This window comes from Tubulanus polymorphus, chromosome 1, assembly GCF_964204645.1.
Source record: "Tubulanus polymorphus chromosome 1, tnTubPoly1.2, whole genome shotgun sequence".
In the NCBI taxonomy this organism is placed as follows: domain Eukaryota; kingdom Metazoa; phylum Nemertea; class Palaeonemertea; order Tubulaniformes; family Tubulanidae; genus Tubulanus; species Tubulanus polymorphus.
Window position 1 is genome coordinate 1,181,338 of NC_134025.1, and position 15,505 is coordinate 1,196,842.

The following is a 15,505-nucleotide window of genomic DNA, read 5'->3' on the forward strand; positions in this document are numbered from 1 at the left end:
ACTGCTAAATCATTTGGTGGTGATGAAAGTTGAGTGTTACAAAACACTGAGGGTGAATTACTGCTAAGTCATTTGGTGGTGATGAAAGTTAAGTGTTACAAAACACTGAGGGTGAATTACTGCTAAATCATTTGGTGGTGATGAAAGTTAAGTGTTACAAAACACTGAGGGTGAATTACTGCTAAGTCATTTGGTGGTGATGAATGTTTAGTGTTACAAAACACTGGGTGAATTACTGCTAAATCATTTGGTGGTGATGAAAGCTAAGTGTTACAAACACTGAGGGTGAATTACTGCTAAATCATTTGGTGGTGATGAAAGTTGAGTGTTACAAAACACTGAGGGTGAATTACTGCTAAGTCATTTGGTGGTGATGAAAGCTAAGTGTTACAAAACACTGGATGAATTACTGCTAAATCAATTGGCGGTGATGAATGTTAAGTGTTACAAAACACTGAGGGTGAATTACTGCTAAATCATTTGGTGGTGATGAAAGTTGAGTGTTACAAAACACTGAGGGTGAATTACTGCTAAGTCATTTGGTGGTGATGAAAGTTAAGTGTTACAAAACACTGAGGGTGAATTACTGTTAAATCAATTGGCGGTGATGAAAGCTAAGTGTTACAAAACACTGGATGAATTACTGCTAAATCAATTGGCCGTGATGAATGTTAAGTGTTACAAAACACTGAGGGTGAATTACTGCTAAATCATTTGGTGGTGATGAAAGTTGAGTGTTACAAAACACTGAGGGTGAATTACTGCTAAGTCATTTGGTGGTGATGAAAGTTAAGTGTTACAAAACACTGAGGGTGAATTACTGCTAAATCATTTGGTGGTGATGAAAGTTAAGTGTTACAAAACACTGAGGGTGAATTAATGCTAAGTCATTTGGTGGTGATGAATGTTTAGTGTTACAAAACACTGGGTGAATTACTGCTAAATCATTTGGTGGTGATGAAAGCTAAGTGTTACAAACACTGAGGGTGAATTACTGCTAAATCATTTGGTGGTGATGAAAGTTGAGTGTTACAAAACACTGAGGGTGAATTACTGCTAAGTCATTTGGTGGTGATGAAAGCTAAGTGTTACAAAACACTGGATGAATTACTGCTAAATCAATTGGCGGTGATGAATGTTAAGTGTTACAAAACACTGAGGGTGAATTACTGCTAAATCATTTGGTGGTGATGAAAGGTAAGTGTTACAAAACACTGAGGGTGAATTACTGCTAAATCATTTGGTGGTGATGAAAGTTAAGTGTAACAAAACACTGAGGGTGAATTACTGCTAAGTCATTTGGTGGTGATGAAAGTTAAGTGTTACAAAACACTGGGTGAATAACTGCTAAATCATTTGGTGGTGATGAAAGTTAAGTGTAACAAAACACTGAGGGTGAATTACTGCTAAGTCATTTGGTGGTGATGAATGTTAAGTGTTACAAAACACTGGGTGAATAACTGCTAAATCATTTGGTGGTGATGAAAGCTAAGTGTTACAAAACACTGAGGGTGAATGACTGCTAAATCAATTGGTGGTGATGCAAGTTAAGTGTTACAAAACACTGAGGGTGAATGACTGCTAAATCAATTGGCGGTGATGAATGTTAATTGTTACAAAACACTGAGGGTGAATGACTGCTAAATCAATTGGTGGTGATGCAAGTTAAGTGTTACAAAACACTGAGGGTGAAATACTGCTAAGTCATTTGGTGGTGATGAAAGTTAAGTGTTACAAAACACTGAGGGTGAATGACTGCTAAATCAATTGGTGGTGATGAAAGTTAAGTGTTACAAAACACTGAGGGTGAATTACTGCTAAATCAATTGGCGGTGATGAATGTTAATTGTTGCAAAACACTGAGGGTGAATGACTGCTAAATCAATTGGTGGTGATGCAAGTTAAGTGTTACAAAACACTGAGGGTGAATTACTGCTAAGTCATTTGGTGGTGATGAAAGTTAAGTGTTACAAAACACTGAGGGTGAATTACTGCTAAATCATTTGGTGGTGATGAATGTTAAGTGTTACAAACACTGATACACTCTGTTTTGGGGTGATATTGAGTGCAGGAGTCTCCTCCTTCAACTGTCATGTAGAAACGTGACAAACAAACTGAATTGTCAGTGTATTACAACACTGATGACCTCCTTTAATACTGCTGCTTGCTGCTGGGTGTTAATTAATACACTCTGTTTTGGGGTGATATTGAGTGCAGGAGTCTCCTCCTTCCTGCTTGAACTGTCATGTAGAAACGTGACAAACTGAATTGTCAGTGTGGTACAACACTGATGACCTCCTTTAATACTGCTGCTTGCTGCTGGGTGTTAATTGATACACTCTGTTTTGGGGTGATATTGAGTGCAGGAGTCTCCTCCTTCCTTCTTCAACTGTCATGTAGAAACGTGACAAACTGAATTGTCAGTGTGTTACAGCACTGATGACCTCCTTTAATACTGCTGCTTGCTGCTGGGTGTTAATTCTTACCTCCTTCCCTTAACATCTTGAATTATTACATTAAACATTATTACAATTAAAATCATTACATTAAACATTATAACATCATGAATCATCCTCCTTAAATACTGCTGCTTGCTGCTTGCTGCTTGCTGCTCTGTTTTGGGGTGATATTGAGTGCAGGAGTCTCCTCCTTCCTTCTTCAACTGTCATGTAGAAACGTGACAAACAAACTGAATTGTCAGTGTGGTACAACACTGATGGCCTCCTCTAATACTGCTGCTTGCTGCTGGGTGTTAATTGATACACTCTGTTTTGGGGTGATATTGAGTGCAGGAGTCTCCTCCTTCCTTCTTCAACTGTCATGTAGAAACGTGACTAACAAACTGAATTGTCAGTGTGGTACAACACTGATGGCCTCCTCTAATACTGCTGCTTGCTGCTGGGTGTTAATTGATACACTCTGTTTTGGGGTGATATTGAGTGCAGGAGTCTCCTCCTTCCTTCTTCAACTGTCATGTAGAAACGTGACAAACAAACTGAATTGTCAGTGTGGTACAACACTGATGGCCTCCTCTAATACTGCTGCTTGCTGCTGGGTGTTAATTGATACACTCTGTTTTGGGGTGATATTGAGTGCAGGAGTCTCCTCCTTCCTTCTTCAACTGTCATGTAGAAACGTGACTAACAAACTGAATTCTCAGTGTGGTACAACACTGATGGCCTCCTCTAATACTGCTGCTTGCTGCTGGGTGTTAATTGATACACTCTGTTTTGGGGTGATATTGAGTGCAGGAGTCTCCTCCTTCCTGCTTCAACTGTCATGTAGAAACATGACTAACAAACTGAATTGTCAGTGTGTTACAAAACTGATGACCTCCTTTAATACTGCTGCTTGCTGCTGCGTGTTAATTAATACACTCTGTTTTGGGGTGATATTGAGTTTTGGCGAGTTTTGCCTCCCGATCGTCCTCATTACGACTGTACGTTTTAAATGTATAAATATTCAAAACAGCTATCCATCGATAGCTTTGTGGTGGTTGAATTTTTGAAATGTCGCTGGTGTTGGTTCTGTGTATATATTGTAATATATGCCGGTGAATTGGGATTGATTATGTTTCCTGATCGTCCTTATTGCGACTTAACGTTTTAAATATATAAATATTCAATACAGCTATCCATCGATAGCTTTGTGGTGGTTGAATCATTGAAATGTCGCTGGTGTTGGTTCTGTGTATATATTGTAATATATGTCAGTGAAATGGGATTGATTATGTTTCCTGATCGTCCTTATTGCGACTTAACGTTTTAAATATATAAATATTCAATACAGCTATCCATCGATAGCTTTGTGGTGGTTGAATCATTGAAATGTCGCTGGTGTTGGTTCTGTGTATATATTGTAATATATGCCGGTGAATTGAGATTGATTATGTTTCCTGATCGTCCTTATTGCGACTTAACGTTTTAAATGTATAAATATTCAAAACAGCTATCCATCGATAGCTTTGTGGTGGTTGAATCATTGAAATATCGCTGGTGTTGGTTCTGTGTATATATTGTAATATATGCCGGTGAATTGGGATTGATTATGTTTCCTGATCGTCCTTATTGCGACTTAACGTTTTAAATATATAAATATTCAATACAGCTATCCATCGATAGCTTTGTGGTGGTTGAATCTTTGAAATATCGCTGGTGTTGGTTCTGTGTATATATTGTAATATATGCCGGTGAATTGGGATTGATTATGTTTCCTATAGATGCTGGCAAATTGTGATACTTAATCATATTTGCTTAATTGCAATTTCCATTTTAACTGTATATATACACTATCATGTGCTATCCTGTGATAGCTACGTAAATCTGTCAATCTTCGGGTGATGGTTCAATGTGTACAGATGCTGGCAAATTGTGATACTTAATCATGTTTGCTTAATTGCGATTTTCCGTTTTAACTGTATATATACAAACATGCTATCCTGTGATAGCTACTTAATTCTGTTGATCTTCGGGTGGTGGTTCCATACATGGTATATATATGCTTGCAAATTGCTATACTTAATTGATATTGACTGAATTGTCAGCGACTTCAGGCCAAGCTGATATTGAGTCTTGGAGTGTTCTCCTTCCCTTACCTTCTTCAAATGTCAAGACGACATGCGATATTGACTGAATTGTCAGTGACTTCAGGCCAGGCTGATATTGAGTCTTGGAGTGTTCTCCTTTCCTTACCTTCTTCAAATGCCAAGACGACATGCGATATTGACTGAATTGTCAGTGACTTCAGGCCAGGCTGATATTGAGTCTTGGAGTGTTCTCCTTCCCTTACCTTCTTCAAATGCCAAGACGACATGCGATATTGACTGAATTGTCAGTGACTTACAACATTGATTGCTGCTTTATTCAAATACTGCTCCTTGCTGCTGCGTGTTAACTATTACGCTCTGTCTTAGGGGTGATAATGAGAATTGTATTTCTGTCCCGTGCCTTCTTCCATTATTACATTAAACATTATTACATCATGAATTATAACATTATTACATTATCAAAATACACATTATGAACATCTAAAAAACTTGCAAGTTCCTTCTCCATGTTTATTCATTGCACTCTGTTTAGGGGTGATATTGAATGAGTTGATGTAGTTCTTTTGCTGTGGTTTCCAGAATAAGATTGATTGAAATTCCTCGTTTAGCGTTCAAAAACACTGAAAGTGGGAAAATAACTGCTGAATCAATATTTTCTCTTACCTCCTTCAAATGTCAATATGAACTGTAACATTGACTGAATAATCAGCGACTTCAGGCCAGGCTGATATTAAGTGTTGGAGTGTTCTCCTTTCCTTACCTTCTTCAAATGCCAAGACGACATGCGATATTGACTGAATTGTCAGCGACTTCAGCCAGGCTGATATTGAGTCTTGGAGTGTTCTCCTTTCCTTACCTTCTTCAAATGCCAAGACGACATGCGATATTGACTGAATTGTCAGCGACTTCAGCCAGGCTGATATTGAGTCTTGGAGTGTTCTCCTTTCCTTACCTTCTTCAAATGCCAAGACGACATGCGATATTGACTGAATTGTCAGCGACTTCAGGCCAGGCTGATATTAAGTGTTGGAGTGTTCTCCTTTCCTTACCTTCTTCAAATGCCAAGACGACATGCGATATTGACTGAATTGTCAGCGACTTCAGCCAGGCTGATATTAAGTGTTGGAGTGTTCTCCTTTCCTTACCTTCTTAAAATGTCAAGACGACATGCGATATTGACTGAATTGTCAGTGACTTCAGGCCAGGCTGATATTGAGAGTCTTGGAATGTTCTCCTACCCTTATCTTCCTCAAAATGTCAAAAATAAGTGTGACATGTACTGAATTGTCAGTGACTTACATCACTGATTGTTGCTGACACTCTAAGCCTATTGATTGTGGTGATATTCACGTTCAAGATTGCTGACTGGCAGCCATATTGAATTGGAACACTGTAACTTATAACATGTTTCGTGTATAGCTCCAGAAGTCTATTGATTTTGGTGGTATTTGCAGTCAAGATTGCCGACTGGTGGCCATATTAGATTGTAATGCTGTTTCTATCGGTAAGATTTGTGAAGTAGATTTTCACACACTGGGTATATAGTTTGAGAATCTATTAATTTTGGTGATATACGTGTTGAAGATTGCTCCTTAGATTGTCAAGTATAATTGTGGCATAAAAAATAATGAATGTTCAGTGACTTACAGCACTAGCACTGATTATTACTCCACGTTAGTGAGTGATAAAAATATCAGGGTCTAAAACTTTGATAAGGTATATAAGTTTGACAGTGTAAAAAACCGTTAGCATTCAAATTACTTTAAACATCTCAGAAAGATGGTTAATCGTAAACACTGGCAAAAACAATTGACGTCTCACTTTGCACTTGACGTCTCACTTCGCACTCGATGTCTCACTTTGCACTTGCACCGATGCATCACTTGCACTAAACAGCACTTGCACACCCGCGGGTCCATGCGCATGGTAAACAAATTGATCAGCATGCAGCACGCGATCTTTGTGTGTGAAAATAATTTACAAACAGCTGTGAGTTAAAAATTAAAGAAGGTATGTTTGTGTAATTTCTTGTAAAATCTCCAACAACGATGATGTAAAGAAAAACATAATGTCCATTTTATAATGTTGTAAAAATGAAAAGTGTTGCATAGTTAAATATTAATGAGTAAAATGAGAGAAAAGAGCAAGAAGAAAGTCCCAGAAAGAGAAGCGTTGAATTGGTGTCTGTTGTCAGCAGAGATCGTAGGTAATCTCCACCCCTCAAACACAAAGTTCAAGATGATACCGAAAGTTTCTGAGGTTCTGAGAAAGTTCGCTAAGTCAAGACTATAAATCAGGTAAAATATAAATTGCTATAAATTGTTTTGTAGATAAGAATGTTTCAACTAGGACGGTAGGTTAGTTATAACATGAACATGTATTGCATGTTATCTTATTGTAGTGTGTATTGATTTGGTCGTCAAGTACAAAATACCAAAGGATTGATGGGAACCGCCATTCAGGATTGTTCCAGTTGTGCAGAGCAGTATTTAAGGTGCCATGAGTCTGAATTGACTATAAATCAGGTAAAATTTCTTTTTTTAAGAATTATTCATTTTTTTGTGTACATTGTAGTATTGAGCTTGTGGTTGGCTGTACAATATCAGATGACAGGAAGATCAGATCAGAGATGCTGAACAATTTCTTCTTTCAGTGTTTGTCTGTGGAAATCGAAGTATTCTGAGGAATCCCCACATCAAACAGAAAGTTCAAGAAGATACTAAATGTTGCTGGAGTTCTGAGCACTTTCTTTTTTAAGTCATAAGTCTGAATTGACTATAATCAGGTATAATTGAACTTGATGTGAATTTCATTGTAAGAACAGCAGACTTAATGAAGCTGGTTACTTTTATTCAATGTATTTCTGTTGTAGCCAGTGGTTTGTCTGTTTGTTGGTTGTTGGTAGAGAGGAAAGGAAACATCAGAGATCACGAAGCGTTCAGCAAATTTCAAAAGGTCCAAGTCATGAGTCTGAATTGACTATAAATCAGGTATAATTAAACTTGATATGAATTTCATGGTAGGAACAGCAGACTAAATGATGCTGGTTACTTTTATTCTATGTATTTTTGTTGTAGCCAGTGGTTTGTCTGTTTGTTGTGGTCGTTGTTGGTAAAGACATGTAACTCTACAGGAAAGAGAAACATCAAAGATCTGGAAGTGTTGAGTGTATTTCTCCAGGTCGATGTCGTGAGTCTGAATTGACTATAAATCAGGTATAGTTGAAATTTATCTTTGGAGAAGAGTCTTAAAAATGATAGCATTATTCATATTTTGTGTTTTGTCATTGTAGTATTGAGTGTGTGGTTGGCTGTAGAATATCAGATAACAGGAAAAGATCAGATCAGAGATGCCGACCAATTTCTCCGTCAAATCGGGACTTACTTCAGTGATTGTTACCGCGAGTTATCGTAGTTCCAGAGATGCTGAACAATTTCTCCGTCAAATCGGGACTTATTTCAGTGATTGTTACCGCGAGTTATCGTAGTTCCAGAGATGCTGAACAATATCTCCGTCAAATGTGGACTTATTTCAGTGATTGTTACCGCGAGTTATCATAGTTCCAGAGATGCTGAACAATTTCTCAGCCAAATAGCAGAGATATTTCACTGTTGAGGATTTCTCTGTGTTTGTAATTACGACTTATCGTTTTAAGTTTATTTATTTAAAGAGGCTGTTAGCTTCCGTGTAGGGTGAATGAAAATACACATTGTACATCTATTGAAAAATGAATATGAATTGATTGTTTGATTGGCTGGTTTGGTGTTGAATCTGATTGTGGGTTATTAATTACTGATTTGCTGCAACTTTGCGTTTTAAGTGTATATGTTTCAAGGGGCTTCTTTTGCTTGTTTTTGTGCTTGTTAAATGATTTCTGAAATGATAGTTTTGTATTCTATCTCATTATTGAGGATCAAACTTTGGTTTTAGAGTTTTATTACAGCGATGAATGAATGTGCTGTATATGTGGAGATTTTGTACTTGTGACTGTGTTTGTAAATACATTTATTTCTTTAAAATGATAGTTTTTGTGTTCTATCTCATTCTGAGGATGTTAAACTCAAGATTCTCAGTTTGATCTTTACTTGTTTGTTGATTTGCTCAATACATTGATTTTATGATGTTTGATTTTTGGTTGAAATATTGTTTATCAATATATTTTGAACTACTATCCACTAGTTGTTATAACATCAGCGTCACTAGTGGTCAGTTGTTCGCTACAAATTATGTGTTACTTTTTCTTCGTATCATGTACAGTGGACTCTCTGTTAACTGGAATCATTTCAAGTCTAATTAAGACTGTATATAATCCTTAAGACACAGATTCGAGTACATGTATCTCATTTGACCAATTTCAATTCTAGTTTCTTACATCTTGGAGTAATCATTCTCCAAGCTTACACCAACCCAGACATAAACACATGGAACTATTGCATTGAAGTTTTATTGTCTACAGGTGACTAGAACTATCACCTTGTCTTAATTGATTCCGGTTAGAAGTCTATTGTACATGGATTATTTTTGCTCTGGAAGTGAATGAAATGAAATTATTGAGAGTACAGTTGAACCTCATTGATACGATTCTGTTTGTAGCTTGTCCCAGTTAAAATGTTTATATGAATCCAGAATTGGATAATATGAAACCTGGTTATTACATGTACGACAATTTCACTTTTTCCCTTAAGATTCGTGTTTAACAGGAAGGTTCAATTGTACAATGATAATTTCAAACCACTCTCGATGTGGTAGAGACTTTCTTTTTTGCAACTTTGAATTACTCCAAAGTTACCTCAAGGCAGTGCGGTACCGATTTGCAGACTGGCACTGCCCTATCTGACGCCTATGCTCCGTAACAACCCATACCATTGAGACACCCGTTTAGACTTTGCTACTGCCCCTTACTACCTCATTCTTCAAACACGGCTTGACACCCATCCCTTTCAGATGTGTCTGATATTCAATGTCTGTGTTACGGCAGGCAGCAGATTAAAACCTGCATGGGCTACCTTTTACTGCAACTCGCCAACTTAGAGTAATAAGGCGTTAAAATCGCACTGATAATTTATTAGCCTAAAATCCATCTGAAATATGCTCATTGGCTTTACATCATATATAAAAAGCGAACATAAAACAGAGAACTAAAACTGGTATAATCGAGTGCTTTGATGCTTTAGATTTATCCACTTGACGGCGAGTGTGAGTTTAACTTAAACACAATGAACAAGAGCAAAGAGATAATAAGAGCAATGTAGACAGTTCAGCAAAATTCCAATAGATGGCGACTTAAGCTTGGTACTGAATTAGATTATGAAGGGGTTTGAACCTAGGTTATTCTGAGTGACCTAGATATTGAATCGCTGATAAACGAGGGTGTCCCGGGTTCGAACCTGGTTAATTGTTTCTGATTCTTTTTGATCTGGATACTGAAAATGATAAACGGAGTTGTCCCGGGATCGAACCCGTTAATTACTGACACTGATTCAGATTGTCCTGATGCTGAATAGAGGATGTACAGGGCGTGTCCCGGGTTCGAACCTGCGATAATTTCTGACACTGAACCATTCAGAGTGATCCCGATGCTGAATTGAGGATGGACAGTCAGTGTCCCAGGCTCGAACCCAGTTATTACTGATGATTCAAGTTGGTCCTGATGCTGAATAGAGGAGTACAGGAGTATCCCCGGTTCGAACCTAGTAATTACTGACGGGTGTCCCTGGTTCGAACCCAGTAATTGATACTACTGATTCAGATTGACTTCTGGTGGTAGAGCGGATGTACACTGAGGGGACTACCTGGCTCGAACCCAGTAATTACTGATACTGATTCAGATTGGTGGTTATTAGGCGGTCTACTGAGCGATCCGAGGCTACCTCCATGGCCGAGGGAGGCCTCCTCACGCGGCCGAACATTACTTACTACCAGTAAATAATTCATTTTGTTTATTTACATACCAAAATAATTAATTTAGGGGATATTCATTTTTTAATAATGTTGGACAAAGAATCATCAAAAGTTGATAACGGAGGGAAGGATTGCGGCAAATTGTTTATGATTGCGCAATTCGGCGCATAGAATTGGTTAAATAAAGTTTTTGTATTTGAATTTGTTCCCCCATCACGCACGTGTTTATATTATTATTTATGTATGACGTCATCGAGAAACTCGTCTTGGAACTAATGACGACCTTGTTTCCACAAGGACTTGACTGAAAAGAGGAATGCTCCGATAAGCCACGGGTAGTTCTGACTGAAATTTGATATAAAATTAGAACTCTTGTTTTGTAGACTGCGGAGTGATGGTTCACGCATCAGAACCAATCCCATGACTCGCAACAAGATCAAAATAAATTATTTCCAATGTTTCATAAGAAGTTATATTTTGAAATAAGAGATATACATAACACAAATTAACGTTTTCCGACAAATTCCATTTCGTCCAATCAGTTTTTCAGCATGATTTACCCGCTCGCTACCCTGGACCTCACATGGGACACGGGGTGTACTTGAATGATGGCAGCTTCTGTGCCCCATAAAACACTGGTGAAATCTAAAAGCGGATTAAAGATAGTTTGTGCTAATGATGATTACAGCAGTCCATTCGTATTAAACGAACCGCTCTGGATTCCTGACAACGATGTACGTATGATAGACCTAGTGATAATATCATCCTCGTCATCGCCGTTATGTTTGAGATTTTCGCCCCTCAAAACAACATGTCAATAACTAATAAGTCAAAAAAATGTCAAAAGCAAGTAAAAAAAACAACAACTGACCTGACAGACAATACCCTACAGTGACATTTCGTGATTGTTACATTGTCAACCATCTTTTTAAGTTCAAGTTCGTCAACATTGACAATTTTTGTTAACGTTTTTATCTTTTAGTGTCACCAATGTATGAACTGCAATACAAAGTTTGATTTTGTAAAGAGACGAGTGAGTACTAGCGATTCAAGGGTGGATTCTCTATACAGCATAGGTTTACTCACTATCCTATAGTGTCACAGGATCTATTAGTACCTATTGCCATTGGCTAATGGCGATGTCTTGATGAAAAATCCACTATTAGGCCAAAAAAGATTGATGCCTTGTTTCTCCGCTCTGCTGAGCGGAAAATGTTGACCCGGCCGGCCGCCTATCTACCCTATACATTACTTTTTTTAAAATCGTGATCAATTTCACCATAACAGACCCGGCCGCTATAGAAATGAACTGTTTACAAATTTTATCATATTTTACAAAAATGACCCGGCCGCTGCGGAGAAACAAGGTATCATTTTTGTTTAGCCTTAGAAGAAAGACCCACATTTTGACTCAAATAATGTGATGAGCCATTTTTCAAAGCAGAAAAACTACCCAAAGACAGTTTGATTGTGGGTTTTCTTTAACTCAGATATAGACAGCAACTTATGGAAACCGATAGAGGTTGTTTATCGATGAAAGATGCACCTCATTTTGAAAATTCCCCCTAAAACCACTTAAAAAACACCCTCTGATATCTGATAATTGATTGCGTATATTTCAGCACCACTGTCGCCGTTGTGGAAGTTGTTTCTGTAGTAGTTGTACCGATAATAAAGTTCCATTACCGAGGATGTGTTTTGTTGATCCGGTCCGACTATGTTCAGAATGTTCACAGCTTACGCGGAAAGAAAATGAATTTTTCGATCGACATCTGAAGACTTTAACATCAGGTTAATAAACGCTATAACAGTAGTCTCATATCAAATCCGTTCTCTTTGGACCTAAGTTTACTGATGAGAGTGATTTCACAACTCAAAAAATATCTGAGTTAAGCGTTTATATCTTGAGTTAAAATGTTACACCTGAGTTAAACAGTTATTTCTGATTTAAACAGTTTAGTTATCACTGAGTTAAACAGTTATCTCTGAGTTTAAACAGTTATTTATCATCTAAAGGATTATCTCTTAAGTTAAATGGTTATCTCTGAGAAGAGAATTTATTTCTTGATTTGATCAGATCCGCCTCGAGCGGAGGCGGAGTCTAAAACCATTTGTTTTGAGGTTTTTAGTCACTCCCTCATACTTATAGTGCTGGGCCCAGTTTCACGGAAAAGTTAACCTCAAATTAACCTTGCTATTGGTTACTTCATGTTTTCAATGAGGACAACAATTCAAACTTAACCGTTTTAGGCTTAAACTTTTTCATGAAACTGGGCCTGGTGTATAATGATTGACTGATTGTTATTTTTAGGAGCTCAGTTTGATGTGATAAGCACACTTTTATCTAATGATCACGCTGAGGTTGCTTTTGTTTGTAGACTTTCCTCTGATCACAGGTAGTTTTAGGTCGATCTATTGATTGAATTCTGGTAATATTCATAGTGAACACTGATGTTAATATATATTTACATAGATGTATTGTATTTGACGGAGGTCAACGTGAAGATCACGAAAGTCTCGAATTACGACAAATTAATTCGTGTCAAATGATCCCTGGACTCGATCCTCAAGGTAAAAATTGATCAATGAATTCTTTATTTACCAGTTATAAATGTAATGATCCGATTGTTCAAAATGGTTTTGATGATCACTTATTTCAATGGCTTTCATTAAACAACCAGTAGAAGAAGGTAAGATGACTGTGTTAATAGATGTTGTTTTGTTATCATTCATTGATAAAATATAGTAGATTTCTAAGTTAAGTCGGATTATTGTTTAACTCGAACACAAATCTTAGAAACATCGTAATAAAGTGAGTCCATAGTCAAATTCAAATTTTCACCCTACTCGAACAAACTAACAATTGTCCCGATTGATTCAAGTCGGGAAGTCTACTGTATTCCTCCTATATTCAGTACAAGGAAATTGTCTGATCTGTTTAACCCTTTCGCTGCGTACACGCTTGCACCGCCCCCATACGTTAGGTATTTTCCGAAAAATTCGATTTTTTTCAAATTGTTTTTAACCCCGATTTTTCGCGTTTTTATCGAAGATTATGATGTTATTTAGTGAAAATCAGTAAAAAATCATACCAACAGCCTTTTCTGTAGGGGGGGCGTGTTGGGGGGGGGGTCAGGATGGGTTAGAAATTTTTTTTTTTCAGTTTTTCACCCAAGTGCCTATCTCAGTCTTTGGTGATTGATGCTACGGTGTGGATGAAAGAAATTCAATTGATATGGGATATCCTTTTCCGCTGGTAGAGGTACGTAAGTGGGGAGCCATCTCAATCCCGCACAAATTACCATGTGCTCAACAGGCTGACAGCACCAACTACTGACGCATTTTCGCCATCTGTTGTTTAGAAAGCTAACTATCTTGTCTTACATGCGTTTCCATACTGTTTGCTGTGTACGCGTTTCGAGTTATAAATCAATAGGTGCATGACGTTTCTACAACGTCATACGCACAGCACGTGTCACTCATATGACGTTTCCAAAACATCACACGTAGCGAAAGGGTTAAACTGTGTAAGGCTGATTTTCACTATGAAAAGGGGTATTTATTATTTGTGCAATTACGTATTATAATGCTTGCAGTACCCTGGAACAGGTAAAGCTTGCTTATTTTCCATACAAAGGGGTTGACAAATTAGATTTTCTTTCCAATAGTGAATTACTGAAACAAGCTTTACTATATTTTCAGTTTTCTCATTGTTCTAAGTTTGATTGTATGTTTCTGTTTCCTGAATCTGTGCCTATATTAAACGATATTGTAATTAAATGTTTAGGTAATACAGTGGCTACTGGGTTGAATTTATTGTACAGAGACAGTCGCGGGGAAAACCAATCAATTCAACTACTGGCGCCATCTACGTTGAACAAAAAACAGTCGATGTTGTGGATTTCAGCTTTACAAAAGGTATACAAACAACTTTGAATTATTAATTTCAGTCAATTTACTAAAGTTCTTCTTGATGAATTACCTCAGCACTTGGTTGCTTAAATGTTGAGACTGATCTTAAATTGGTAGATCAGAACCAAGAACAACCAAAATCTATGCCTTGATTGCGCAACCTTCCGCCCCCTGTGTACTGGAACCTTGTTACTACAAACTTCAGGAGACCAGAAACTGACAATGTGTCAGTCATGAATCGATATATCCAGCATGAAACTACATTATTAAAAGTGTCCTGTTTGGAATGAAATTCGAGTTTTGTAATAATGAGGTTCCACTGTCTTTTAAAGGTTTGATGATTACTGAGTTCCTGAAAATATTGATTTATTTTCAGGGGATGAAAATTGTTTATGACACGAAGTGTAATTCACCAGAGTTTGTCGATAGTCTGAAGATGGATAAATGAACGGGTTTCTTGTTGTAGATGACGTTATGTTACAGATAGTTGAGTAGATTTTACAGGGATCAATGTCAGCCATCAGAAAAAAAGTTTAGAAAAACAAACAACTTTATACCATATTCAAAACATGAATATTGTGTGATTTACTAAGACAATGTGATTGAATATATACATGATTTATTACTTTCAATGTTTCCTTCTTAAGTGAGATATATTTATCAGGATTAAGAGTATGATTAGAATCAATGCTCAAAATAATCACGTGCCTTCCATATTTAGATTCACCCTTTCTCTCATCCCTCTGAACTGCTGTACAATTTAAGCTTCCTCATAATACATAATATCTCATAATATATATATATATATATATAATATGTGTATATACATGTACAGTATATTAAGTACATTATGTACGTATGAGTAGTTTCTGGGAACTGCCTAGTGTTATTTCAGAGATGTCATATTCAAAAGAGTTGAAACCATTTATTTATAAACTTTTTTTCAATCGTCCATAAAAACAGTTTAAAAACACCACACTAGACACAGACTAGAATATGAATAAGGCAATTTTTTGAAACGTTCAATGAAATTTTTTCTATTTTTTTTTTACTGTGCTGTTCTGACAAAAATTCAACAACTTCATTTTCTGATACCTGGTAATACTTTCGAGTCATGTGCGTATTTGTTTCTAGTCAAACGGTAGA

General features: G+C 37.1%; 1 protein-coding gene and 1 long non-coding RNA gene across 2 annotated transcripts; both read left to right on the top strand.

Annotated features, from left to right (window-relative positions):
* Nucleotides 1-6,717: 6,717 nt before the first annotated feature.
* On the top strand, nt 6,718-7,232 carry LOC141899259 (uncharacterized). Its single transcript, XR_012618616.1, has 3 exons — nt 6,718-6,843; nt 6,948-7,071; nt 7,200-7,232. It is a non-coding gene; the product is annotated as an uncharacterized LOC141899259 (long non-coding RNA).
* Nucleotides 7,233-11,043: 3,811 nt separating this feature from the next.
* Nucleotides 11,044-15,127, top strand: LOC141912211 (zinc finger FYVE domain-containing protein 21-like). The gene is made up of 7 exons (XM_074803432.1): nt 11,044-11,181; nt 11,430-11,480; nt 12,070-12,238; nt 12,759-12,843; nt 12,921-13,018; nt 14,235-14,365; nt 14,736-15,127. The coding sequence occupies exons 1-7, from the start codon at nt 11,053-11,055 to the stop codon at nt 14,805-14,807; spliced, it is 735 nt and encodes a 244-aa protein (XP_074659533.1). The 5' UTR covers nt 11,044-11,052; the 3' UTR covers nt 14,808-15,127.
* Nucleotides 15,128-15,505: the final 378 nt, after the last annotated feature.